At 47.2% G+C, this 27,237-nt stretch overlaps 2 protein-coding genes across 4 annotated transcripts in view; one reads left to right on the top strand and one right to left on the bottom strand.

Annotated features, from left to right (window-relative positions):
* Positions 1-650: 650 nt before the first annotated feature.
* Zbtb49 (zinc finger and BTB domain containing 49) lies at positions 651-25,440 on the bottom strand. 2 transcript variants are annotated; one of them, XM_047566417.1, is made up of 8 exons: positions 25,300-25,440; positions 20,519-20,685; positions 17,433-18,526; positions 14,701-14,747; positions 6,565-6,638; positions 4,733-4,815; positions 4,486-4,647; positions 651-1,736 (listed from the first exon to the last, which is right to left on the bottom strand). In XM_047566417.1, the coding sequence occupies exons 2-8, from the start codon at positions 20,668-20,670 to the stop codon at positions 1,060-1,062; spliced, it is 2,289 nt and encodes a 762-aa protein (XP_047422373.1). In that variant the 5' UTR covers positions 20,671-20,685; positions 25,300-25,440; the 3' UTR covers positions 651-1,059. The 2 variants fall into 2 exon arrangements, with proteins under 2 accessions (XP_047422373.1, XP_047422372.1); XM_047566416.1 differs by having other exon boundaries at positions 24,939-25,432.
* Positions 25,117-27,237, top strand: part of Lyar (Ly1 antibody reactive) — a 20,024-nt gene continuing 17,903 nt past the window's right edge. Inside the window, exon 1 of one of the 2 annotated variants that reach the window (XM_047566419.1) lies at positions 25,117-25,597. The gene's annotated coding sequence lies outside the window, so the exon portion shown is untranslated. The remainder of the gene's footprint in view (positions 25,598-27,237) is intronic. The other variant, XM_047566418.1, reaches the window with a different exon arrangement.

Raw genomic sequence — 27,237 nt, 5'->3', positions numbered from 1 at the left:
GGCCTTGTGGACTGCCGTGCTGCGGGTGGCTGGGAACCCAGGAAGGGAGCCTGCCACTGGCTTTGCTGTGGACGCCTGCCCTGCGACTGTCTTCCGTGAGGACTCGCCTCCCCAGGCGCTCTCTCGGGTACCCGTCTGGGTGAGAGCCGCTGACCGAGGACTTGGCGCCGCAGGCCCTCCAGCGGCAGACCATCCGTCCCCAGGAGGGGCGGTGCCTCCACCTCGCGATCCCCCTGACAGTACAGTGACAGTGCAGGCTGCCATCCTGCTGGGAAGGCAAGGAGGAAACGCGTGTTCAGGAAGCCGGGCCAAGGGCCAGAGGCCGGGGGGCACCTCAAGCGGGTGAGCAGACCCCCTGAGCCTGGTGGGATATTTACCTCATGCTGAAGAAGAAAACCAGAGAGGATCCAGAGGCTGCGTGGCTGTGGGGAGTAGGCTGTTCATTGCTCTGGGGTTCCCGCGCCCTGTGGCAGAACGACCGGGCTTGGTACTCCTCCCTGTTGCCAAGACTGCACTAACATTTATTTTTAATTTTTTGTCAGTGCCAAGGATCAAACCCAGGGCCTTGTACAATGATATTTATTTTTATACCACTATGATCTTCATATTATTAAAAATGCTGGAGAAAACAAATAATATTATATAGAAAACGAGTTGTTTATTCAAATTAAATTATGTTTCATATACAAATAGAATCTGTAAATAAAAATACAAGATGCTAAAAATTTCAATCTTGTAAAAATGCAAAAATAACGTTTGTATTATCATACATAGATTTTTCCTTTGACACGAAGTGTGCAGTAGTTGACAAGAAGCATGCGCTCCCTCACTGGCTGAAGGGACGAGATGGCCTCTCCTGCCCTGGGCTCTGGGAGCCCCACTCCCAGGCCCGCCTCCAGGGGGGTCAGCAGGTCACCTGCCACTGTCAGGAGGGGACCCATCTGAATATTCTCAGGTGGGAGGCAGGGACCAGGTGCAGGAGGATGGGAGGACCGTGGCCTCGAGACCAGGTGGCCACACTGAGAAAATCTCGCCGGGGCAAGAGGTGCTGACCTGGGGTCACTGGTCCAACTCATTTTCATTCTGCAGTGTCTTCATCGCCAGTCCCCAGAGAGTCATGCTGGAGAAGAACTGTCCCTCTGAGTTCCTGTAAGCCGTGGAAGACGCACGGCCGCCCAGGGGATCAGCGCAGTGATTGTCCAAAGCAGCCAGAGAGGAGCGGACCATGGCCGTGCCCTCGGCCTGCAGGGGCTCGCTGCTGGGCGGGCTGCCCATGTCTGGGTAGGCGTAGGCCTGGGGCTGGGCCTGTGGCCCCTGGGGCTTGGTCAGCTTAGCCGCATCCAAGCTCAGTTTCTCCTGGTCACTGGCACCCTGAGGGGGAATCATGGAGCGTAACTTACAATAGGAGCCGGTCGGGTGGCTGTCAAATTCTGTGGTGGCGTTTTCCACTGGGGGGACAGGGAGCTTGACCGACACGGGCATCAGTGTGACTGACACGTCCTGGGAGAAGGAGTCGGGGCCCTGAGACTTCTCCAGGTCCGAGGTCTCCATGGCGCGACTGAGCTCCTCCAGCACGCCCGGGCTCTGGGCATCCGCCCGGCAGTGCATCTTCTTGTGCCGCCGCAGCACGGCCGAGCGCGTGAAGCACTTGCTGCAGACCTCACACGTGTAGGGCTTCTCCCCAGTGTGCGTGCGGACGTGCCTGCGCAGGTCGCCCGAGCCCCCAAAGCACTTCCCTGCAGAGAGGAGACAAGGGTTTGAAGTGGATTCTGGAAGGATCCCCTTTACCCCCAGACACCGACTGACCATGTTTAAGGAGAGCTGGTGGCCTGGTGGCACCTGTCACTTTGGGGCAGTACTTCTGCTGCAGTCCCCATTACCAGCCTGTGGGTTCTGAGTCTCAGCAAGAGTCCTCCAGAGACTCACTGACCCCTGCACTGAGGCCACCTGCAGGCCAGCGTGCCCCACATGGGTGCCCCTCGTCAGTCTCCCTGATGTCCCTAAGTCCAATACGACAATCTGTAACCTAGAAACACCTTTCCTGAAGGTATTTATGTACTCAGCTCCTAACAAGATAGTACACATATGACTTCTCCGGCCTACTTCCTTGGTAAAGGAAAGAGATGGAGTTGCATAATCAAAACAGGCAAGAAGCTGCCAATCAATACCAAGGTCACATCCACACAGGACACCACCCCTGCATCATGTGTGTGGAGACCCTGCTTCCTCACTCGCCCTTCTCCTCCCATGCCTGCTCTCCACCCTAGTCACACAACAGGTGAGGTACTAAGGAAAAGCACCGTGACAGTCCACAAAACACCCTGACGGAACCATCCACACTTAAACGCTGGGCACTTTTCCATGGAAAATCCAATCAGCACACCACGGTAACTGCCTGTTCCACTGCTGCCATCTGCCCTGCACTGGGCTGTCTCCATGGGACACAGTGAAAGCACTTTCTGCCCTGCCCTGATGCCATGCGCGTGTGCACTCGGGCCCGGGCACTCGTCATCAGAGGCCTCAGCACTGTAGCTTACTGCTGTGCGTGCCCATGCTGCCCGTGTTTACCTACGTGTGGATACCACAACTCGGGCACATCACTGGGCACAGAATCTTCACAACTCTCAACAGCAGAAAGAATGGGAGGAGTCTTTATGCCTCACGCACATAGAGGAGCCGGGCTCCACCTGTGCCCCTGCTGTGAGGAAGCATGACAAGATGGCACCTCTCTCCTGCAAGGCCAGGCAAGTGTGCACCGGCGGCAGAGAGGAGAGTTGGCACCACACTGAGGGCATGTTCTGCACAAAACACGCGTGTAGCCACGGACCAATGGAAGTCGAGTTGAGCTGCCACGAATCCACCTATAAGAGTTGCCTGGAGGCTGGGAGACACCAAGGAACAGCTTCCCAGGCACCAGCTGTAGCAAAGCCCAGGGCAAGGGAAAGCACAGCGGCATCTGACAGCAGTCAGGTGTGGCGGGAGCGGGAAGCCTGTCTTCAGGACCAAGCAGTGACCCCAAGAGAGCACAGTTCTCAACGGGCAGAGCTCAGAATGTGAGCCACCGTTGGAGGCTGTCTACATGCCTGAGAAAGTGAAACACACATCCACACATAAACCTGTCCCTCGATGTCCACAGCACACGTACTGTATCTATATGGAAGAGTCAAAGAAGGCGGCGACCGGGACCGTGGGTGTAACTCCACTACAGAACTGTCTGGAACAGGCAATCCATGGAGACAGGAGACAGAAGCAGACAGCTGACTGCTGGTGGCTGGGGTGGGAAAGGGAGTGAGTGCTAATGGGTGTGAGGATTTTCCTTTTGGGGTCTTGAAAAGGTCCTAAAATGAGAGTATGGTGGGGAACCCATGAAGACCCCGACTATTCACTTTAAGCAGGTGAATTCTATAGCATGGGAACACCATCTCGAGGCCCCTGTCCTGTAAGAACTCCTCTGTTCCCCAGAGTTGACCTGGTGAGTCAGAAACAGGGGCAGGGTGGAAGCAGGAGGTGGGTCTCCCTTCCCTTCCTCCACTGGCGGGACCTGGGCAGCAGCAGTCCTAGCTGGGGAGGGAAGATGAAATTTCACTTTGAACCAAGTCCACAGTTGTGATAATTATTTAGAAGTGACATTTTAAATTAGTGATCTGAGACCGACCTATGATTTAAAAGTGATGGGACTTTACTTTCTAAGAGGGCTTCAAGCGGCACGGAGCGGCCTAGGTTTGTGTACAATTAGAACGGGGAGCCGAGAACACAGCTGCCTTCTGGCTGCATCCCCGGAGTCCTGCCCTAGTTAAGATGCCAGCGCAATTAGAACAAGCCACTCGCAACAGCACCTTGCTCCAGAATCCCACAGCTGGACTCTGAGCATTGTCCCCATTTGTTCTAAAGCGACTGTCAAGAAGACCAATGTTGCTCGTCTATTCGCCACGGGTCAGTCTGCACGGTCAGATGCCTGTCCTGGACGCACATCTCTCCTGGGGGCCGAACCCCACGCACTCACAGGCTCCCCAGCCCCAGTCTCTGCATCCTCATCTGGGCAGCAACGTGCCCATGCTGAGCCTGCCAGCTTTCATGCTCCTCTGCGCTGATGTCACCAAGCCACAGACATGCCCTCTGCTGTATAAACCATGACCCCACAAAGGCCACCCTTCTGCCCCCAACACGTGCTCCCAGGGCTCCAGCAGGACACCCTGGTCTCCAGCACCCCCAGAGCTCACGCCTTCCCACCTAGACACAGGCCTTCAGAGCCTGGGACTCATGGTCATCTTTTCATCCCGAGCACTGGCAATGGCTCCTGACACCTCACAGGCACACTGTGAGCACATCCTGAACGCTGGAATGAGAGGCCACGTGAGGTGGCAAAGAAGCGTGTCACTGTCATCTCGCCTGGGAAGAAGCCAGGGACTACCAGCTCAGGAGCAGGACGTGCCCTCCACCCCACGGGCAGCCGGCTGCCCTCTGTGGGGCAAGGCAGGGGCTCACCGCAGGCAGAGCAGCTGTAGGGCCGCTCCCCCGTGTGCCGGACCCTGTGCTTCACCAGCTTCCTCTGCATGTTGAAGGACTTCCCACACTGGTCGCAGGTGAAGACTTGGTCGGCCGTGTGCGTCTTTTTGTGCTCCTTCAAGTTACTGAAGTTGCTGAACCCTAGGGAGACCACAACAGGCGGTAAGCTGAAGGACAGGACGGCTTGGAGCAGATCTTCAAGGTAAAGGAGGGCGCTCTGCTGTACCTCGGCCACAGGTGTCGCACAGGTGTGGCTTTTCTCCTGAGTGAATGATAATGTGACGCTGGACATCACCGGAGGCTGCAAACCTGCAAAGCAATTTGAGGCTTCCATGATGAGCCTGGCGGCACTCCTGAGGACCCCGGTAACCGAGCTGCTGAGGGAGAAGGCAATGCGTCCCGCTCTGACTCAGGGTGGCAGCAGAAGTGGCCGGCTTCCCTGAAATGTGCATTCAAACCATCTTTCCTGGTCTCTTTCTTAAGGAAAGCAGAAAATAATGCCACGTCTTGTTTTTGCCCCTTCTCTGCCTGGTTCCACCTCACTCCCTTCCTCAGCTTTCCAGCACAGGAGCAGACCCTGCAGGCCTCTGCCTCACTTCCTGAGGGCCATAAAGGAGGAGAAGGGCCCTGGCTGGGAGCAGAGTGAGGCCCTCTGTGCGGATCCCAGTCCTGCGGAGCCCGGGCCAGTGCAGCTCGGCTCTCCCCACTCAGGTGAGGTCAGAACCAAAAGGCAGCGCGCAAGGAAGGCTTCTGAGAAGCCTCACCCTCTCGCACCTGCAGACCATGAGGGAACGAGCTCTCCTGGAGTCACATGGAGACTCACACACACATCCGACAGCAGAGGAAGAAAGGCTCTGAATGGAGACAACTGGTCTCTGCTGAGCAGGGCTGTGTCCAGGTGACAGGTCAGATACCTCATAACTGTCCCCTCACACTGTCTCACACCCATTTTCAGCCCACTGTTCAGCCAGGAAGACTGAGTCCACACACGGTCAGTACCCTGATCCAGGAAGTCTGTGCTCCTCCCTTCCTGGCATATCTGATAGGAATACCCTGCATTCTGGGGAAGGGGCTGCACACAGAGGTGACGACTCTACATGGAACTCAGAAACTGCTGACTAGAAACACTGGGAGAAGATGACATTCAGGAGCAAGGGCGACAATCCATGGCTGTGGCAGCTGCAGCAGAAAGCGGGGCGTGGCTGCTCTGCAGCTTTCATTCTGACCCATTTTCTACCAACAGCAGAGACGGTGTACCTGAGCCTGAATCAGGAGGTGCTCCTGCCTCTGCTGTTCCCACAGCAGGTGCCACCACAGAATTAGAGGGCTCTGCCTCCCACCAGCTCTCCAGTCTCTGACCCTGACACTTCAGTAGGAACTTGTCAGAGACAGAATCTGTGCTGCTGAATTTTATGCTGCCACTATGGCACTGAGCACACAGTAGGCATCTAACAAATCTACCCAGGCCTGTGGCTAGTAGTCCTGGCTGACACCTGTGATTTTTAGCCTGACAGCTGGAAGGCAGAGTAGGAGACCCCTGAAACAACCAAGTGAGGGAAGGAGGCTGTGGCCTGCGTCTGGGGACGGGCCCCTCCTCTTCACCACACTGTGCAGAGCAAATTGCTACCCACCTCATTCCACCTGCATCCGATCCTCTACAGCCAGCTCAGCTCTCACTTCCCAGAGCAAAAGCTACCTGCCCACTGAGGCCTAGCATCACCCTCCTGCCACCTGCCCTGAAGTTCAGTCACTCAGGTGGCAAGTCTCGAGTCACTACTAGACATGCCCTCCTTGGGACATTAGTCTATGTTCATGACATTCTGCATGAATGAAAGTTTTACTACAAAATGATGTTTCATATAAGTCCCATTTCCTTCCTAAGACTCCTGCCCCAGATTTTCTTTCTTTTAAATTTTGTGTCACATGAAAAGTCAGAGGGCGTGAACGTCCCTAGGCTCCACAGTGGTGGAGTAAAGGTTCACCCACCACAACACTGAATGAAGATACCCAGCATGTCCCCTGAACCCTCCATGCAAGCAGGACAAGCCCAGGACAAACCTCTTTCCACAGATCTCGCAGATGTAGGGTTTTTCACCAGAGTGCCTGCGTAAGTGAGTCTGCAAGTTGCCTGCCTGTAAAGAGAGGAAAACAAAAAAAAAAAACTAATAATGGAAGGTTTCTTTTTTTTTCAAGTTCTATAAATTCAAAAGGAAAACTGACAGATTCAGCCAGGTTCAACCCAACTTCCAGTGAAGACTAGAGAGGTACACTTATATGAAGCCATGTGCAAGGAGGTCAGGACAGCCGGTGCTTCCTCTGGTGCAGCCACTTGCAGCACACAGGAGCCCTGGCTATGGCCTTGCCACCTCTGGTAACTCACCCAGCACTTGGGAGGTGGCTCTGGTCCCCAGTCAGTATTTTATACAGACCCTGATGTACTTTATTTGGATAGCTATGCGCAACATAACTTGGAAAAACAAAGCAGCACTTGTATATGCTTACCCCAGTATTCACTGTTTCTTTCTTTAAACAGGTGCCTTTGTGCATAAGGAAGAGAAGGCATTTCTTAAAAGTATTTCTGGGGCAGCACAGTTGGTTTTGCCTGACAGGCCTGTCATTTTGACCTTTGTACAAAAATGCAAATCAGGAGAAACTCAGCGGTACCATGGAGCCTTCTGAGTTCCTAATTTCTGAATCTAGCAAGGCTCTGCAAAGTTACACTGAAATGGAGATCACCAAATAGATTTCCAAGTACTAATCAATGGGAAGTCAATATCAAGTTACCTAAAGTACAGTGAAATTAAAATTGCAAACACTTTAGATCTTAAAAAAACTACTCGGAAATATTTTGAATTAGGCTTTGGAGACAGTGCCTTATACTGCCATAATTTAATAGTCTCAAGCTGTCATTTTCCCCATTTAATTTTTTATAGTGCTCTGTTACCAAAAGACAACACACAAATAAACTAGGATGCCCAGGGGCAATAATGTGTAGGCAAGATGTACTAGGGAGACAATGTGTGAGAATGAACAGCATCCAACCAAGAAACTGGCTTTTTAATTTTGCAAAGTATACTTTAAGTAAAATGCACAGATGGTTCATGGTTATAGGTCTTAAGATGAATCTCATATCCACCTGTGAGTGGAAACACGATCATAAAAAATTTGTGGGCTATATGACATGGAGGTTCATGATGTCTGTCACACCCTGGGAAATACCAAGTAAGACGCTTACATTTAAGACTAAGATAAATACAGCTTAAGCAATCCTTAGCAGGAAGAGTGAAACAGGGGGTATCACAATACCAGAACTTTGACTATACTACAAAGCAATAGTAACAAAAATGGCATGGTATTGCTACCAAAATACGTAGATCAATGGTACAGAATAGAGGACATGGACACAAACCCAAATAAAATATGATTTTCTCATACTAGACAAAGGTACCAAAAATATGCAATGGAGAAAAGATAGCCTCTTCAACAAATGGTGCTGGGAAAACTGGAAATAAATATGCAGCAGAATGAAACTAAACCTCTATCTCTCACCCTGCACAAAAATCAACTCAAAATGGATCAAGGACCTTGGAATCAGACAAGAGACCCTGCATCTTACAGAAGTAAAAGTAGGTACAAATCTTCAACATGTCGGCGTAGGATCAGACTTCCTTAACGGGACTCCCATAGCACAAGAAATAAAAGCAAGAATCAATAACTGGGATAGATTCAAACTAAAAAGCTTTCTCTCAGCAAAGGAAACTATCAGCAATGTGAAGATAGAACCTACAGAGTGGGAGAAAATCTTTGCCACTCATACTTCAGATAAAGCACTAATTTCCAGAATATATAAAGAACTCAAAAAACTCTACACCAAGAATGCAAATAATCCAATCAACAAATGGGCTAAGGAAATGAACAGATGCTTCACAGAAGATCATCTACAAGCAATCAATAGATATATGAAACAATGTTCAACATCTCCAGTAATAAGAGAAATACAAATCAAAACTACCCTAAGATTCCATCTCACCCCAATTAGAATGACGATTATCAAGAATACAAGCAACAATAGGTGTTGGCGAGGATGTAGGGAAAAAGGTACACTCATACATTGCTGGTGGGGTTGCAAATTAGTGCAGCCACTCTGGAAAGCAGTGTAGAGATTCCTCAGAAAGCTTGGGATGGAACCACCATTTGACCCAGTTATCCCACTCCTTGGCTTATACCCAAAGGACTTAAAATCAGCATACTACAGAGATACAGCCACATCAATGTTCATAGCTGCTCAATTTACAATAGCCAGATTGTGAAGCCAACCTAGGTGTCCTTCAATTGATGAATGGATAAAGAAACTGTGGTATATATATACAATGGAATATTACTCAGCCATAAAGAATAATAAAATTATGGCATTTGCAGGCAAATGGATGAAATTGGAGAATATCATGCTAAGTGAGATAAGCCAATCTCAAAAAACCAAAGGACGAATGATCTCGCTGATAAGTGGATGATGACACATAATGGGGGGTGGGAGGGGGGCAAGAATGGAGGAAGGAGGGACTGTATAGAGGGAAAAGAGGGGTGGGAGGAGTGGGGGGGGAAGGAAAAAAATAACTGAATGAATCAAACACCATTACCCTATGTAAATGTATGATTACACAAATGGTATGCCTCTACTTCAGGTACAAACAGAAACAACATGTATCCCATTTGTTTACAATAAAATATATTTTAAAAAATACAGCTTAAGAGAACTTAGGTTTATTTTCTACAAATGAAGAGAAATAATTTGGCAAAACTTTGGGAAACATCCAGTTGTTAACAGAATAACTACAAGAAGAGTAAAATCACAATAAATATCAACAGTAATACATATTTGTTGAAATGCACACATCACTGGTTATCTGCTAATATCATTTCTATTTTCTAGATGGAAAACAGATTCAGATGAATAACGTAATTACTCTAGTTTCATGGTTGGGCTGCAAATAAACACTGGTCTGTGTGAGGCTAAACTCCTCCACTTGTGGAGAAACCCTGAATAAGCCAGCACGTTCTCAGCAGTCAACACAACAGTCCACTTAGCACCCAGGGAGAGTGGGAGTGACACATCACTAGTGGCTTTAAGCCCATCAGTCCTGGAACAATCTGAACAGCACTGCTGCTCAATGGCCAGCAGGACCCTGTGGCTTCAAGTCGTTTTGTGAACTGTGTACCACAACTGAAAGCCTCCAAGTTAAGCTTCAGTAAGGCTTGACTTTCCCTTTTTAAAAAGACATCATTTATTTTCAGAGCAAATATGATCAAATGGTCTTCCTCTTAATTAGCACTTGGAAAAAACTTCCACATGCTTCTTTACCTACTTCCTACTGGAAACATATGATGAAGACGATTCTTTCTGCCAGATAAATCAGCACGTTTGGCCAAGTGCAGTGGTGCACATGGCTCAGGAGGCTGAGGCAGAAAGATTGCAAGTTCAAAGTCAGCAATTTAGTGAGGTCCTAGGCAACTTAGTGAGACCCTGTCTCAGCATAAAAAGGGCTGGGGATGTGGCTCAGTGGTTGAACACCCTTGGGTTCAATTCTGTGTATCAAAAGTAAGGAGCACATGTAAGTCTGATAAATATTATAGAAGTAGATTAAATAAAACTAATAGAACTATTCATTCTGTTTAGATGACTCTCTGAATATAATCAATACAGGTCATACAGCACACCTGGGCCTGCAAGGCCTGAGCTTTGGTTTTATGCTTGGCAAGCTTCTGCCATACTACCACGTAGAGGACCTCCTGAGTGCACAGGCCACGTTAAAACCATCTCTGTTTGTGTTCATTAAAACCTTACAAGGTGGTAACAATGCTAACAGCTTTCATTTATTAAGCGTTTACCATGAATGAAGCCCTTTGCTAAGTGGTCACGTAGAATATTTAACTCAGTTGCCACTGTTTTTTTTTTTGAGATGGGTTTTATGTTGCCCAGGCCAGTCTTGAGATCCTGCATAAAGTCAAGAGATCCTCCCACTTCAGCCTCCCAAAAGCTGGGATTACAAGTGCATCCACCATTCCTAGTTGTCGTGGGTCTTAGAAAGCATATCATATTCTGTACAGAAGTCAACTGAGGAATCTGGGAGGTAAATTACTGGTTTCAGGTCATAAAATTTGGATTGAATTCTCTAATTCAGATTTACCTGCTGACTCCAAAGTTTATGCTGTTAAAACTATGATAAAAATATCACCAGTAAAGGAATTTCAATTTTTTTTAGGTAAATACCACTTTAAATAAAGATGAACTTAACAGAAAGTCTGAATAGAAAAGAAACCCCTGAATTGAATGATTTTATAATGAACTCTTCCGACACTGTCTTGAACATCAGTGTTTAAACATGACCAACAGCCTCCATTCCCTTTTGTGAGTTGTCTCAAGGGCAGCTGAGTGATGATATAACCAAGTCAAGGAATCTCAAGACTTAGAGGTAAAAGGGATCTGAAACCTTAAAAGTCATCTAGTTCAGGAGTATCAAGACTTAGGATTCCATGAAGTAGTAAAATTAAAAAGATAAATTGCAGAAGTTCATTTTGATGTCCTCATTTTTGACATTTTCATCGTGGAGTGGGGAAAAGATCACCCTGGTATTAGTCCTATACCCTGGGACCTCTGCGTCTCAGCAGACACCTAGAGGGTGTCCTGAGCATTGGGACCGAGGGAGTCACCCAGTTCAGACACAGATATGGGGAGACCACTGCCTCTCACCCGCTCCTGGCTCTCAGGACTCAACCTGCGAGACTGCCCAGCACTTTTCTTTCTGCCTCCCTGAGGGACAGAACAAATGCTCCTTTTCCAAAGGCAGCTGAGTGTGCCGGATTTCCTGCTCCGTCACTGCCCTGGATGTACTCCACATGTCTGTGTGCACTGCACAGGAGACATGGCACCTCAGAAAAGTCACAGCCACACTCCAAAGCAACGTGGGGACTGTTGCGCAAGACCTGGAGAGGCGCAGCATGCAGGTTACGTGTTCTGTGTGCACAATGAGACAGGATACCAGCTTTCCCAAGCCGAAGGCCACGGAGTGTGCTGGCTCATTAATGAAGTTGCAGTTAACTTCTTAATAAAATCTAACTGTACTAAACACTAAATCCTCAGTTTACAGGGTAAGAAATTCTTGTGTTTTTTAAACTTTCCAATTCTCAGAAGGAAAGATCTTTGGGCGCTCACTGCTACTAAAACACTGCTGGCAAAAGACATGGGGGAGGCCAATGCCCTGCAGCCACAGACCTGCATTCTCATTCATGAGCAGAGCTGAAGGACAGGGTGGGCATCGTGTGCCCTACATCCCCAAGCAGACAGCACTGCTGCTCTCCCGCCCTGGAGTGCCAGGGACTTCTGGCATTGCACACCTTGTCTCCAGGGTGCTCTGTAGCCGTTGCCCTCGCCCTGCCTACACCACACCTTTCAGGAGAAGGACCACTCTCCTCTCCCCACACTGTTCCCCTACACATTCCGGCACAGCTCGTTCCGTGTGTGAGTGTCCCTGATGGTTCAAATGGTTACCTCTTCCTCTGAACGATAAGCTCCTTGAGGCCTTACTTTTGTCCTCTCTAGCCGCAGTGAAGCTCATGGACAGGCTTGCAATAAACACTTGGTGAATGAAGTCTTTAAAACAATTCTTGTTCATAAAAATTTCATCATTTCGCCATAAAAAAGCACTGCAACCTACATTTAAAGACTGTGGCTATAGATAACTCTATGTTCACAGAAACCTAACAAAATCTGGTGTGGTGATGCACACCTGCATTCCCAGCAACTCAACAGGCTCAGGCAGGAGGATTTCAAGTTCAAGGCTAGCCTCAGCAACTTAGTGAGGCCCTACCTAAAAATAAAAAACAAAAAGGGCTGGAGAATTAGCTCAGTGATAAAATGCCTCTGGATTCCATCTCTGGTACCAAAAATTAAAAATAAAATAGAAACCTAACAAAAACATAGTCACTAACTCAGAAGAAAAGAAGAGGGCGTCTGTTCCAGACAGGACTGCCTTGCTACGATTTAAAAGGGCAAGGGCAAGCGAAGGCCAGGACCTGAAGCAGGTGTCAAACTTGTCTACCCAGCAAAATCACTGTATTCTAAATAACCACAGTACTCGAGCCCACCCAAACCAGGGAATCAGCGTCTCTGAGGGTAGGCACCAGGCGTCACGGTCAGAAGAGAAGGGAGGCAAATGCAAGGAGGCCTAGATGTTGGCTTTACTTTGTTTGGCTACCAGAGGGAGCCATGGAAGGTTTCTGAGCAGAATGTCAAAGCACGCTGTATTATTGCAATTTAAATGTAGAAAGGGCTTTCATGTCTGTGTCCATGAAGTAGTAGTGTTCCCATTGTAAGAATAAGAAAAATGAAAAAGAAAAAAAAACACACACATACAAAAAAAGAAGAAAAACAACCAGAAAAGTTGTGATCCCTCATTATCAACGCCCCTGAATGCAGTTCTTGGGCTTGTCCATAACACCAAAGGCGTGGGAAGTAGGGGCAGGGAGGTCCCACAGGAAGACTGGGACCCAAAGCAGCGAGGGCTGGTGAGGGAGGCGGGCGGCGGCAACAGGAAAGCAGAGAGTGACTTGCTACTGCCAGGCTCCACGCTAAGAACTTAGCCTAACTCCCTCCCTCCTGCACACTCTGCTGGGGTAAGCAACTTTATTTTCCTTATTTTACCGATAAGAAAATACACTTGCTCAATGTCACACAGCAGTGAGACTCGACAGAGGCAGGCTTCAAATCCAGAACACCTGGCTCTAGAGACCAAGCTCGGACCCTTGGGCCCAGCAAGCAGGAGGAAGCCAGGGTCGCCACTAGAACGGTGGAGGAGGGACGGGCACTCTGCTCATCTCAACTCTGCTCATCACAAGCTCACCACTTCCTGCAGGGGAGCACCTGATGGATGATACACACACCGTCCAGCCAGAGGAACTCAACATCCAGGAGGACAGGGTCGTCACACACATGAAGAATGCTGGATTTGTGATGTCACTGCAAGCAGGCAGTCAATGATAGGAAGTGGAGTGGAACTAGGTCGGCAGGTCTGGGTGTGTGGGTAAGGGGGTGCACACCCTCAGTGATGAAGGGGACACTAAAAGGCTGGCTGTGGGGGACAAGGCGGCACTCTCTGCTTCCACACTCTGCAGGCCTCCCTTCCAGCCCTTCCACACCAAGGGTCTCCCACTCCCAATGGGAACAGCCCAGGCTTATTTTCCTAGCTGAGCAGCAGCTATACGCATCTGCCCTCAGGCCCCAGGAGCAGCTGCCATCTGGTTTCCCTCTGGAAGCCCAGTACTCCGCACCTGGTCATGAAGAGATGAATTTCATATTTCAGAGAGAAAAGCAGGAGCCCAAAAGTCAGGTATTTCTAGAACTTTTCAGTAAAACATTAAATCTCTAGGCTTGTGTCCAGTGCCTAGCACAGTATCTGCCCACAAGAAGGTACAATAAAATTTTCTGAATGAGAGAATTAACTACCTGTCCAAATGATCTTAATGGAGGTCAGCTAAAAGAGAGCAGTAAAAGCAGGTAATAAAAACGATTAGGCTGGGAACAGTGGTGCACACCTGTAACCCCAGCTACTTAGGAAGGTGAGGTGGGAGGACTCCAGGTTCAAGGTCAGCCTCTGCAATTTAGTAAGACCCTGTTTCAAAATAAAAACCCCAAAAGGGCTGGGGATATAGCTCAGTGATGAAGCATCCCTGGGTTTAATCCCCAGTACCTCCCCGCCACACACACACAAGTGCGCAAGCGCACACAAAGGTTTAATCTATTTTTTCCCCCGAAAATATCTTAACATCTAGTCCTGTTAAGAATAAGAAGACTGTTAGTGGAACATCATCTGTAGGCTCCAGAGAAGCCACACTCTGTGTGGTGTACGGGAACTTCATTCACCAAAGAAAAGGCATGGTCTAGGATGGGACCCATCCTTGGTAGGGAAAAGGAAAAGGCACGGTGAGAACTTGCACACAGAACAAAATGTGCCCCCACTCCCACCTGTGAACGAGAAGTTTGTGTTCTTGAAAACTATCTCCTGACTTATTCTGAAATCTTCAAGTCACAGATATTATCAGAGGCTTCACTCCAAGTACAAGAGGGTGTCTTATTCATAACAAAAATAAAGACTGCATTTCAGGTTTCCGATTATCAATAGTAAATAAGAGTATTCCCACCTGAGAGAAATGTTTCCCACATATGTTACATTCAAAAGGTTTCTCACCTAAAACAAAGCAAAACAAAACACAACAATTTGTAAAACCAGTACTAGCATTTGAACAACGATTATTTAAAATGTTTAAATGATCCCATGTCCTTTTTCACATGGAACAGGACACTCTCCCCAGAGCAGGACAGTGGCATCTCTGATCCTCACACTTAGCTCTCACAGAGATGACGCGCAGTGAAGTCTCTACATCTTTTCCTCTAAATCATCAAATGGCCCTCCAGGTAGAAACCTGTGGTGAAGCTGAATGCATGTATTTGCACGGCAGGCTCCTCTCCTGCTGGAGAGCAGAGGGAGTTCTGCTGAACAGCAGTAACCTGCTCCCTGTTCTTCAGCCTGACTCCACTTCACCACTTGCTCCTAAGACGACAGGCAGCCCACGTGCGCCTCCTGAGGTGCGAATATGGGAGCCCCAAACAGGGTGGGACCTCCTGAAACACAATGGGACACAGAGATGGCCCCTCTCTGCTGCCTCCCAGCCTTGGTGGACATGCTCACAAGAGAAAAAGAGGTTTCATGCAGGAGAGGTGCTCCTCTGTGGTCTTTAGTCACCTCTCATTTACTAGTTCTCAGTAATCCCACTGGGACAGAACAGGCTGTGGAGAATGGATGCTGCTACATGAAACCACAGCTGTGTGCACACAGCCTGCACACTCAGACCTGCAGAAGGTGTCCATCAAGTTGCCACCTGGGTCCCCAAACTAAAGAGCAGACTGAGCCAAGAGCCCTCCCTTTCCCCATTCCACTCAATTGCACGGCTGCATTAAGACCCTCTTCAAGAAATTACGACACTGTGCTCCCTCCTGACCACAGTGCTGGGGCACTGCTATGTTTTTGGGCAGCCTCACTTCTGTCTTTCCCTGAAAATGCCTAATGGCTTCCTGGGCCCTAAATGATTATAATCCATTAAGTCTGTATTTTGGGAGTCCAAGAAAGAGTTATGTATTAAATTACCAGGATAATAGGCAAGTTAAAATTCCCATAAAAGATATATTGAAGAAAGGGAGGTCACTGGTCACCAAGATGCTAAGTGGCCAAGGTTAATGACCCCACTCCAGTGGGTGGCAGACTTTTTGGCCTCAGCATCCCTGCACTGTTAAAACCCAGCTCCAAGACATTCTGTGCACGTGGGTTGTGTCTATCAGCGCGTGCTTCATTAGAAATGAAGGGAATGAAGTCCATGATGTACAAGTGCACTTCGCTGGCCATCAGGATGGGACACTGTCACACCGCGCAGCCACTGGTAGGCTCCACCGCAGGCTCGCGAGAGAAGATGAAAAGGCAAGTAACACCCTGCGCTACTCTGAAAATAGTCTGGGGATTGCAGGTCCCTGAAAGGGTTCCCACTTTGTTGCCCTGCTCAACAGATGTTCTCTCAGACAAGTAATTTAGTTTCCTTTAAAGCCAAATAGCAAAGTTCTCAAAAAATCACAGTGATCATTAGGTTGCAGGATACTTAAGCAAAAGCCAAGGCAAAATTGAGTCTGTGATGCCCACACATGGAGTCATTTTGAACTAAGAGTAATAATAATAATAATAGCACTTTATATTCAAATACACTAATTTATAAATGGCTTATACAATTACTGAAGTCTCCCAAATATACGTGAGGTGGTGATCTCCTAAGCAAACTGGGAATCCCAAGTGATAAGGGAACACTATGTCAAAAAATGCAATGACACACTGTGTGGTTATTTTGGAAGCTTCCTGTGCATGCTGTGTCTCATGACTCCAATTGTACATTTCTTTAATTTGTAATGTTATTAAAGTCATCATGTCTAATTATAGGAAAGTTATATGTAGGTATTACATAATGTGATATGTATATGGTATACTATATGTGTGATTTATAATATACAGTATAACACCTTTAAAAGTTTGAGAAAGGGGAGACGGTATGAATTGATAAAACCTTGAAAATTCAATGTTAAAAATGAAGAAATTTTCTTTGGAAAATATCAAATGGTTAAGACTGATTCTCATTAAAACCATTACCTCCTGTCTCCAAAATCTTAATTCCTCAAATCAGATATTCAAATTACTTCTGAGAGACATTTTAGAATTATTCAAACTACATTATTTTTGTTTCAATTAATCTACACTATGCTTTGTAAAAATAAAGTTAATCTAATTCTAAAGAAACAACTAAATATAGCATGATTATTTTGAGATTAATTAGGAATTTTGAGTGCATTAAAATAACTGACTATACTTCTTTAGAAATGGACAGTTTGTCACATAACACTATAACTAAATAAAAAGTATGCTATTTTTTAAAAATGGCTCTATAAAACCATTTGCAGAACTTTAAGAGGCATTACCAAAAATGAAAAGTAAAGGCTGGGGTTGTGGTTCAGTGGCAGAGCACTTGCCTAGCACGTGCAAGGCACTGGTTTGATTCTCAGCATCACATATAAATAAATAAAATAACTACTATAAAATAAAATAAAATAAAATAAAATAACTACTATATATTGCTAATATATATATATATATACATATATACATATATATACACACACACACACACAAAAATGAAAAGTAAAGTGTAGCTAATGTCTCTTGAGTTTTAAGAATATCAATGACCTTGTCAAGAAAAGAGCAAAACTTCTTACACAAACAAGGCAGGGTGTCAATGCACGTTACTTCCGTCCCCGTGCCTGTGGGTACGGGTCAGTGTACCTGTATGAGACCGTTTGTGCAGCTCCAGATTGCTTGGGTGTTTAAAAGGTTTCCCGCACAATTCACATGCGTACTGTCTCTGTGAATGAAGACTCTGGGACTGGTCTTCCAGTGGGGCAGGGGCTTCGGATAGCTCCACTGCACTAACACAATTAAAATTCTCGGAATTGAGTTCTTCACTTTCTTTTTCTTCAGTACTTCGGCTGCCAGCTTCCTCTACCATATTTTCACTGGCAGATTCTGTCCTCTTTGTTAAACCATAATCCAACTTGGGTTTAGATGCCTGCTCTGCTGATTTCTGGGACTTCAAGAAATTGAGTTTCTTCAGGTGAATAGCCTTTTTGAGCCTCATCTGTTTGGTAGGTTGTTGGCAGGGGCCATCTGACTCAGGGTCTGGGGTGGAGTCAGTGGGCGGGTGGGCCAGGAAGGCTGAAGGCAAGTGCTCGGAGGACTCCAGGAGACACTCAGAATGACTGACAGCACAAGACTGGCTTTCCACCACAGTGAGCTCTGCAGAGGAAGTGAAGGCAAAAGGCTGCTCTGTCCCTCGCTCATGGTTGGGACAAGCGGCTTGTTTACAGCACTGCTTACTGTAGAAGTCTCTGAGTTTATAATAGTAGCTTGGCTGTTTGCAAGGGAGCTCTGTGCAGCTGCTGCCTAAAGCACTGGGGGGTTGTTTGGCCATTTCACCTGTGGAATGATGTAGACTGACTGACGGAGCATGAGGATGCGGTTCATCCAGAACTTTCGCCTGCTGGGCCCCTGCGGAACACTCTTGCAGCAAGTGAGGAGGGTAGTTTTCATTCATAACACAGGTGGCATCCGGGGTCAGAGTGCTTTGCAGGGAGAATGCACTGTCACAAGGCATGCCAGGGGGCTGTTCAGAGGCTGATTTTAAAAATGTGTGGCACAGATCCAGAACATTCTGAACTTGCAAACACTGTGCTGTGTCCAGCATTACTTGTATATTGTCTGGGTTCAAATCTAGGTGAGAAGTGTACATGAAGTCCAGGATCTGCCCTATGCCGCTGATATTTTTGACATCCAAGTGAAAAACATCATTCTTCTGGCTTGAAGAATTCTGAAAGAGGCTCCTGATTTAAAAAAAAAAAAAAAAGATATCCATTTATGATGAGAACTACTCTTACAATCTGCTTTTTTGTATAACATTCATATTTAATATTAAAAAATACTATCCTCCTGTGAATGTCAAGACTTTTATCCTAAAAATGTCTCAATCCTCTATACCAGTTTGACAAACCAACCAATTAAGCAATGCAGACAAATTAAATTACTGTGTTGGGTATTTAATCTTCAAAAATATGTCTCAAAAGTAAATTTCTGAAATATATTTGCAAATTAAAAAAAAAACCACACATAGCAATATAGCTGGTGAATTAGAAATAAAGATCTGAAAATTATTCTGAACGTGATTACTTAACAGATGAGAATGCTCTAAATATCTTTTCAAAATGCAATTATCCATATATTACATTCGATTAAAAAAAACTAAAGAATTACTTTTGAATATTACATGTTTAGTTTGACAAATTATATATTTCAGACTATAAAACATACACGAATATCTTCACATCTAAGTGCCTTAAAAATTTCTAAAAATAAAAACAGCTATATTAAAACAACCCTTGGTACACATTCACTTTGTAATCAGTAAATGACCAAATTACATAAGTTTTTCAGCAACCCAATGGTCCATAAGCCAATAGTAAGAAACACCGCATGAGTAATGAATTTAAAAAAAGGACGCTATAAAACCCAGGCTTTTTTTCTGGGTACAAGTCAAGTTCACAGTGAAGAAACTGGTATTGTGTGTAACATTATCAGATGAGTTAGTAAACTGTCCTGCACCTTGTTGAAGACATTTTGTCAATACAAAACGTTATGTTTCCCTAAAACATCCTTCAGTTCTGAATTACTTCAGCTCAAAACAGCCACACAACAGAGAGACCTAACTCTTCTTTTTCCCTTCCTGGGAAGACAGAAGAAGCAGGTGATGGCAAAGCAAAAGGGTCTGGGGGCATTTTGCATATGAACAAAACCTGCTGCCCAGCTTCATGAGCTGGCTCATGAGGATATGCAGTGTGTGGACTGTAACAGACTTCTTTCATGATTCAGGCTTTTATAAGGGAAAGAGCAAATCATGTTCCAGATATTGCTTACTAGAGCAGTAAAATGGTACGTATTCTGCTAACCACCAAAAAAACTTAGAAAAAAGAAATTATTGTGTTTAAAGAGAGATAAACCTGCTTAGCAGAAAACTAAATTATGTAAAATACATAACTTTAATAATGTTAAGTACACTGAAACTACTATTTGGTGTTATTCAGTATTAATGAATAAACCTTTCACATAAGTAAAAACGATTACAGGGAAAAATAAGTTGAGTTCAAAACAAAGATTTTCTTAGAACATTCAAATAAGAAATAAAAAAAAAATGAAAAAAGGAAAATGAAAACAGCACATAGAATGTTTTCCCACTGATTTTTTTTCCTTATAGCACTAGGGATTGAACATCAGGGTCTCCTGTATGATAGGCAAGCACTTTACCACTGAGCTGTCCCCAGCCCTTTTTAAATTTTATTTTCAGACAGGGTCTTGCTAAGTTGCCCAGGCTGGCCTCCAATTGGTGATCCTCCTGCCTCAGCCTCCCAAGAAGCTGGGATTACAGTCATGTACCACCTCACCTGGCCTCAACTCTGATTTCTTATCACAGAAAAATTCTTACCAGGAATTCAATTCCTCAATCATTTTATCCTAAAATGAAGATATATGCAGAAGACTGAAATTAATTGGAAGTATTAAAATGAAAAACAAAGTACCGACTGACTTTCAATCATCCCAGATACACTTTTTAGTTAAGAGCAGTTTTTCCTTTGGGTGACTCTGAACACAAAAGCAGCAATCACATTAAGTTGAACTAAAAATTAAAATAAAAACCCCTCACAAACCCCCATGTGGCATAAAAAGATAAGGACAGTCAAACCCAAGAAGGCAGAAAAATGTGATCAAAACACCTCCATGCTAGAATGGCCATCCCCACAGCTGGGAGACAGCATGATACGCACCTGAAATACTGGCTGAAGGCGGCCAGAACGTTCTTGTGTGCTTTGAAGCAGACCCCTCTCACCACCAGCATGCAGTCGCAAAGCAGGCCCTGAATGCGCTGCTCATGCAGTTGTTGCAGGAGATGGCAGCTGTGGACAGCAACAGCGTCCATGCTAAACCATGAGACCTGGAGCAGAGAGGAGACTCAACACCACACGGGCACGAGGCGGCCCCCGCCATACACTCATCTGCACTTCCCTGTCGCAACGCTCCTTCAGCTGCAGCCCGAACACACCCCGTCAAGCTGTGATTTGGCATAATCTAGAACAGTGCTGCTCAGATGGAAATGTTCTCTATTGGGCACTCAACACAGTAGCCTTTGGCAACATGAGACAACTGTTCCCTTGAACCATCACTGAGGAACTGAAATGTCATCTTACAAGTTTGTATTTAAATGGCCACTATTTGACAGTGTAAATCTGGACTATAACCATGATTTTACATGTACCTCTCTTGGTCTACTCAGGAATATGTTAAATTAAAAAATAAAACAATACACCTATATCCATAAAAGGTTTTAAGAAGTCAACGAGTTAAGATCTAAACCGTATCTGTCAAACCCCTAACATAAGGATCAGGGAATTGGAAGCTGGGGAAAATCAGGAGCCTGTCTGGGGAAATGAGGTGCAAGTCAAAATAAAGAACATCGCCAGACAACAAGAGGCACAAGGTGGCGTGTTGGATCTCGTGGGCCTTTGTGCCTCTCTGATGAGACGTGAGGAGTAAGGGAAGGAGCCATGCAGGTATCTAGGGCAGACAGACTAGTAAGCAGCAGGTCTCTGAGGCAGGAGCTCGCTGGGCCTGAAGAGTGTGACTGAGTGGTAAAGATGGCATCTTAGAGTGGACGGGCGTCTGGCCACGCTGAGCCTCACAGGCCCTGTTAAGACCCCTGACTCTGACTCCCAATGAGACAGTGCTATAATCTGGATCTGGAATGTTCTGCAGAGGCTCATGTGTTCCAGCTAGTGGTAGAAACAGGAGGCAAGGTCTCCATGGAAGAAGTAGGTCACTGAGAGGGTCCCCTTGAACAGTATGCTTTGTCCCTGGCCTTGCTCTCGCTCTTGCTCTGCTTCCTGCCACTCTGCTCTGACACACTCGCCCCACCATGGTGTTCTGCCTCACCACAGGCCCAGAAACAACGGAACCAAACGACCTGGGCCTAAAACCTCTGACACTGTGAGCCAAAATAAACCTTTCCCACTTTAAGTTGATTTTCTCATATATTTTGTCACAACAACAAAAGGCTGACCAACAGATAGGAAACCATTATGTGTACACAGAAAATTTAATCATATGGCAACTATAGTGACTACTGAGTGATAGGCTATGGGTTAATAGCAAAGAAAAAAACACACTGGGTCCCTACCCTCATGAAGCTGAAACTCTAGTGAGGACAACAAAGTAAGTGTACAGTACACACCTAAAGAGTGACAGCTAGACAATGGGACATACTGCTCACTCCCAGGCCCAGGCCGTAAGAGCTGACAGCTTCTACTTCCCATCTTTTGGAACACTGGCTCTGGGAAGCCTCAGTCAGCTGTGGGATGTCCATCTGGATAGAACACCTGGAGAGAGAGAAGGGCTCCAGGGTAGCCTGTCCTGCAGATCTGCCTGAATTCCTAAAACATCAAATTGTGAGATAAAATAGTTCTTAAAGTCACTAGCAAAAGCTTTCCTTGACCAAATCAGATGCCTCTTCACTTTACTGCCTATCCCTGATTGTTCAGGTAATCCCATAGACAAGCACTACATGAAGTCTCTGTACAATTCAGGACGAATATGTGGCATACAAGGTGCTGGGGTGTGACAGAAGAAACACAGGGATTTCGTCCATGTTTACTGCAAACTTGGTGTGACTTAGCTTTCTGCTACTATAGAAAGTACCTGAGATAATCAACTTACGAAGAGAAAAGGTTCACTTTGGCTCAGTTTTAGAGGTTTCAATTCATGATGGGTTGGCCCCATTGCTTTGGGCTTATGGCAGCACAACCTGGCAAGAACCCATGATGGAGTAAAACTTCTCACCTCATGACCATAGTGTAGAGGAAGAAGGTTGGGCCCCCCATTCTCTTCAAGGGCACACCCCTAATGACCTGGAGGCCTCCCATAAGGCCCCTCCCTCCTGTTTTCACCACTGCCCAACAGCACCAGTCTAGGTAACAAGTATTCAACATGTGGGCCTTTGGGGAACAAATAAGACTCAAACCATAGCAACGACTAAGTCTTCTGTGGCAAAACAGGGACCACATATCTGTTACAGATCAGTGTACCTCTGGTACCCAGTAGTGTCTTGTACCTAGCAGAGCTCACCATGTAGCTCTCAGATGGAAGGAGACTCTAGGCCTCAGTTGCTTCAGTTGTAAAAATGGAGGGGTCCCTCCTTGGACTAGATGACTCTAAGGTTTTTTCTTTTCCTAAAAGCTACAGATCTATACCAGGAATATAAAGGTAGAAAATTGGCTTTGTCAGAATGACATCAAACTATGGAAATAAGAGGAAAAAAGAAAAATGGAAGAAAAAGTTTGGGTAGTATATGAATGAAAAAGTGCTTCTAAAGGGAACAAGAATGGAACTTTAACCTGCAGAGAAAGCTCCTGCAGCAAAGTCCTTGTTTGCAGGGGGATGGGGGGGCGGGTGTGCAATTCTACCAGTTGGTCTAATACAAATGGAAGAGTTTGTCAAAGTTTTTCAGTGGAGCCATTAATAGATTTGGACCCTTCTCCAAGGGTTCAAAGTTTAATGTCCAAAGCTCAATACCAAGCTTTCCTCAGAAGATCCTAAGTGGTATTTTCACTGATATATTTGTATATGCATGTTATATAATTTGGTCAATTTCATTCTCCATTATTTCCCCTTTCCTGCCCCTCCTCCCTCCCCCTGGTTCCTTTCTTCTACTCTACTGGTTTCCCTTCTATTTCATGAGATCGTCCCTCTTTCTCTATCTACCTTTCATATATGAAAGAAAACATATGACCTTTGAGTTTGAGTTTGGCTTCTTTTACTTTATACAAATCTCTCAAGTCACATTCATTTTCCTGTAAATGACATATTTCATTCTTCTTTATGGGTCAATAAAACTCCATTATGTATACATAGCACTTTCAAATGGCTTATTTCTAATCCCTCACCCCACACCAGTGACAAAAGCCCTAGTTTCAAGCAAACAAGCCTTCAGTCTTCTCTTGGCTTTAGGTTGACTCTGTCATACTCAGAAGGTCAAATCAGTTAAACAGATATTGTATGCCTAGTATGTACAGGATATGCTTGTGAAGATGGAGTGCCGGCAAATTGAACAGGATCTGTTTCCTGGCCTCCACAGGCTTGGCTCTCAGTTTTCCATCATTTACTTAATTTTACCCACTGTCTGCCAGGTGCTGAGGGTACAGTGGTGAGCAACTCTGACAGGCTCCACACCTTCATGCAGCATCGGTCTAGTGGGGAAAACAAGTACAGCACTGATAAGCATGATTAAATTGGGAAGACAACAAGTTAGGGGAAGGGTCAAAGGAAAACTTTCTGAAGGAAGAGATATCAGTGCTGAACTTGAGACTTAAGTTTGTTAGACCAAGAATGAAGAGGGGTTATCCTCTTTGAATTTTTGGGGGTCAAATGAAAATGCAGGACAGCACAAGAATGACACACTTATATGTGCCCTGTGCAAAAACAACCACCAAAAAAACCAAAACCCGGAGGACCCTGCTTTTCAATCATTTTCATCATTTCTGATGGCAAATATTCGCCTCCTCGTCCTGCTGGCAAATTCCTTGTTATGGGCTCAACTGTGTTCCTAGTGTCGCAGAATGTGACTGTGTGGAGATCAGGCCTTGAAGAGGTAAGGAAGTTAAAACCCAGGCCATGAGGTGGGCCCTACTCCAGTCTGAGTGATGTCCTTACAGAAGAGGGTAACTGAACAGAGAGACATAGAGATTCAAGAGCACAGAAGAGAGACCATGTGAGCACAAGCACAAAGACGCCACCTGCAAGCCAAGGAGACAGGCTTCGGGAACAGGCAAACCTGCTACCCCTTGATCTTTGTCTTCTGGCTTCTAGAACTGTGAGAAAATGAATGTAGTCTCAGCCAGTTGGTATTGTTATGGCAGTCCACGTCTGCTCTTCCAGGACCAACCCCGCTCACTTCCGAGAAGCCTTCCTATCACCCACACACACCGCGCGGGGTTAATGTTTTCCATAACACTTTGCTGATACCTCATTCAACTTTCATTCCCCTATTTAGGCAACAAATACTTAGTGGCCACCGCCGAAGGCAGACCCTACCGTAAGGGTGGAGAACAGCTAACCTTTATTGAGCAACTACTAAATGGCAGAGATTGGGCTCCCAACTCGGGAGTCCTATGGAAGGATGCAGGACTGCGATCATACCCGTTTTACAGATGCAAAACGGCGAGGCCGAGGCAGGCGGTGAGCTCCGTGGTCTGAGGCACCTCCCCAACCTCGGCGTGGACGGGACGGGAAGTGAGGGCGGCACCCGGGCGGGGCCGGCAGCCAGGACGGGGCGGGCTCGCAGGCCCGGGCCCGCGGGGTGCCGAAGCGGCCTGCGGTGCCGGGCACTGCGGGCGCGGAGCGGGCGTGCTCGAGTCGCGCTGGGCCGCCTGCCCGAGTCCACCCTCTCAGGCCCCGACGCCGAGGCGGCGCGCCCAAGCGCTCGGGGGCCCCGGCCTCCCGCCGGGCCGCTCCGCCTGCGCGGGTCCCAGTCGCCTTCTTGAGGCCGGCGGCACCTTACCCTCGGAGGCCGCTCCCCGCCCCGCGGCCGCCTCTTCACCTGCCGCCCAGGCCCTCAGCGCCCCGGCCGGGCTGCAGGCGCCGCCGGACCTTCCCAATCACGCCCCCTCGCCGCCGGCCGCCCAGCTTCCGGTGGCATCACTTCCGCCGGGGCGTGGCCGCGGCGCGCAGGCGCGCGGGGCGGTTCCGAAGCGAGTTCTGCCCCGGCAAGTTCGAGAGGCTGCGGCGGCGCTGGCGGGCCGCGGCGGCTCCACGTGCTCCTGGCTGCCGGTTGAAACCGTTGGCAGGCGCCGGCCGAGGTGAGCGGCGGCGGCCAGGGGTCTCCGAGGAGGAGGGCTGCGGCCGCACCCGCGTTTGCACCGTCGGCCCCTCGGCGGGCTCCTGCGTCAGACTGCGCACCCGGGACTGAGGAGCCCCGGGCTTAGGGTGGCCGTTTCGTCCCGGGTTTAAAACGCAGAGGCCCTCGGCCCTGACCAAACCGGGTCGGTTGCATCCCGCCGCGCTGGGATCTGGCTTGCTGCACGCTGGGAACAAGACTCTGCGAGTCTCGGGAGCTCGGCCCCTAAGGAGAGGCCTTAGGACCGGTGGTCGAGAGCACCGACGAAAGACCCGCGTGCCAGTCGGGGTTGTCATTAACTGGACGTGAGACCTGGTGCAAGTCACTTAACCTCTTTGTGCCTGTGTCACGTGTGAAAAGGGAATGGTGTAGAATCTAACTTGGGAGTCCAGAGGGTTACTGGGGTAGAAACGTGTTAACCACCGATGAGAGGGCTTGACACACGGTTGGTACTCAGCAAATGTCAGAAGATTTTGCAGCACCTACCTCTGAGAAGGGGAGGGAAGAGAGACGCCGTGTGCTCTTAGAAGCCTTTCTGCAGAAAAGGCCCCCCGTGGGGACTTGTTCACACTGGGCCGGCCTCCCTGTGTCTAGCATGGTTTCTGACAAGTGGTATTCATTCAAGTTAGAGAATGCTGTTTGAACAGTGCAGGTGATGTACTGAGTGGGGTGAGAAAGTCTGGAACTGAGAGGCAGAGGCTTGGCTGCAGTTCTCTGAGCCCTGCTTTTGCTCATCTGTTAAGTGGAAATAGGGGCACTTACTCCCAAGTGCTTGTGCAGGGGTCAAAGGAGAGGTTGAAAGCACATTGCAGCCCTTGCACCCCACATGCAAAGGTTTAGTGGCAATAATGGACAGGGTGTGCTTGGGTGTTCTTCACATTGCAGCCCTTGTCACCCCCACATGCAAAGGTTTAGTGGCAATAATGGACAGGGTGTGCTTGAGTGTTCTTTTGGACCATACCTGTGGTTTCGTGGAATTCTACCCCTGGAAGGGACTTGGGTCTCTTCTTATTGGCTTAACCCTTTGCTTTACAAATGGGGAGAACTTGAAGTTGAGTTTGTTGTTGTTTGTTTTGTATTTTTGACACAGGGTCTTGCTATGTTGACCAGACTGGTCTAGAACTTGTGAGCTCAAACAGTCCTCCTCCCTCAGTCTTGGTGTAGCAGGGGCTGCAGGTGTGGCCACTGTGCCAGCAGAACTTGAAATTTGGGGGGTTTATTTTTCCTTTTGTTGCGGATTGAACTCAGGGTTGCTTTACGACTGCTCTGCATCCCCATCCCTTTTTATTTTGTATTCTGAGACAGGGTCTTGCTAAGTTGTCCACACTGGCCTCAAGCTTGTGATCCTCCTGCCTCAGCCCCCTGAGTAGCTGGGATCACAGATGTGTACCACGTGTCTGGCTAGAACTTGTAGTTTGAAGGGGCAGTGTTGGAGTTTGCATCCTCACTGAGCTTTGTGCTTGAATTGCCAGTCTGGCCCCTTAGATGGGCTGGTTTTGGTGGTAGTAATGGGGTGTAGGTCAGTATGTGTGTTGGGGGGAGAATGTTTTTTAACATACAATTTTTTAAGAAAATAAAAAACAACAAATGTAGTGGGAGGAA

The sequence above is a fragment of the Sciurus carolinensis genome, chromosome 10 (assembly GCF_902686445.1).
Source record: "Sciurus carolinensis chromosome 10, mSciCar1.2, whole genome shotgun sequence".
Classification (NCBI taxonomy): domain Eukaryota; kingdom Metazoa; phylum Chordata; class Mammalia; order Rodentia; family Sciuridae; genus Sciurus; species Sciurus carolinensis.
Note: the sequence above shows the minus strand (reverse complement) of the source record. Positions and strands in the feature narration are given on the sequence as shown.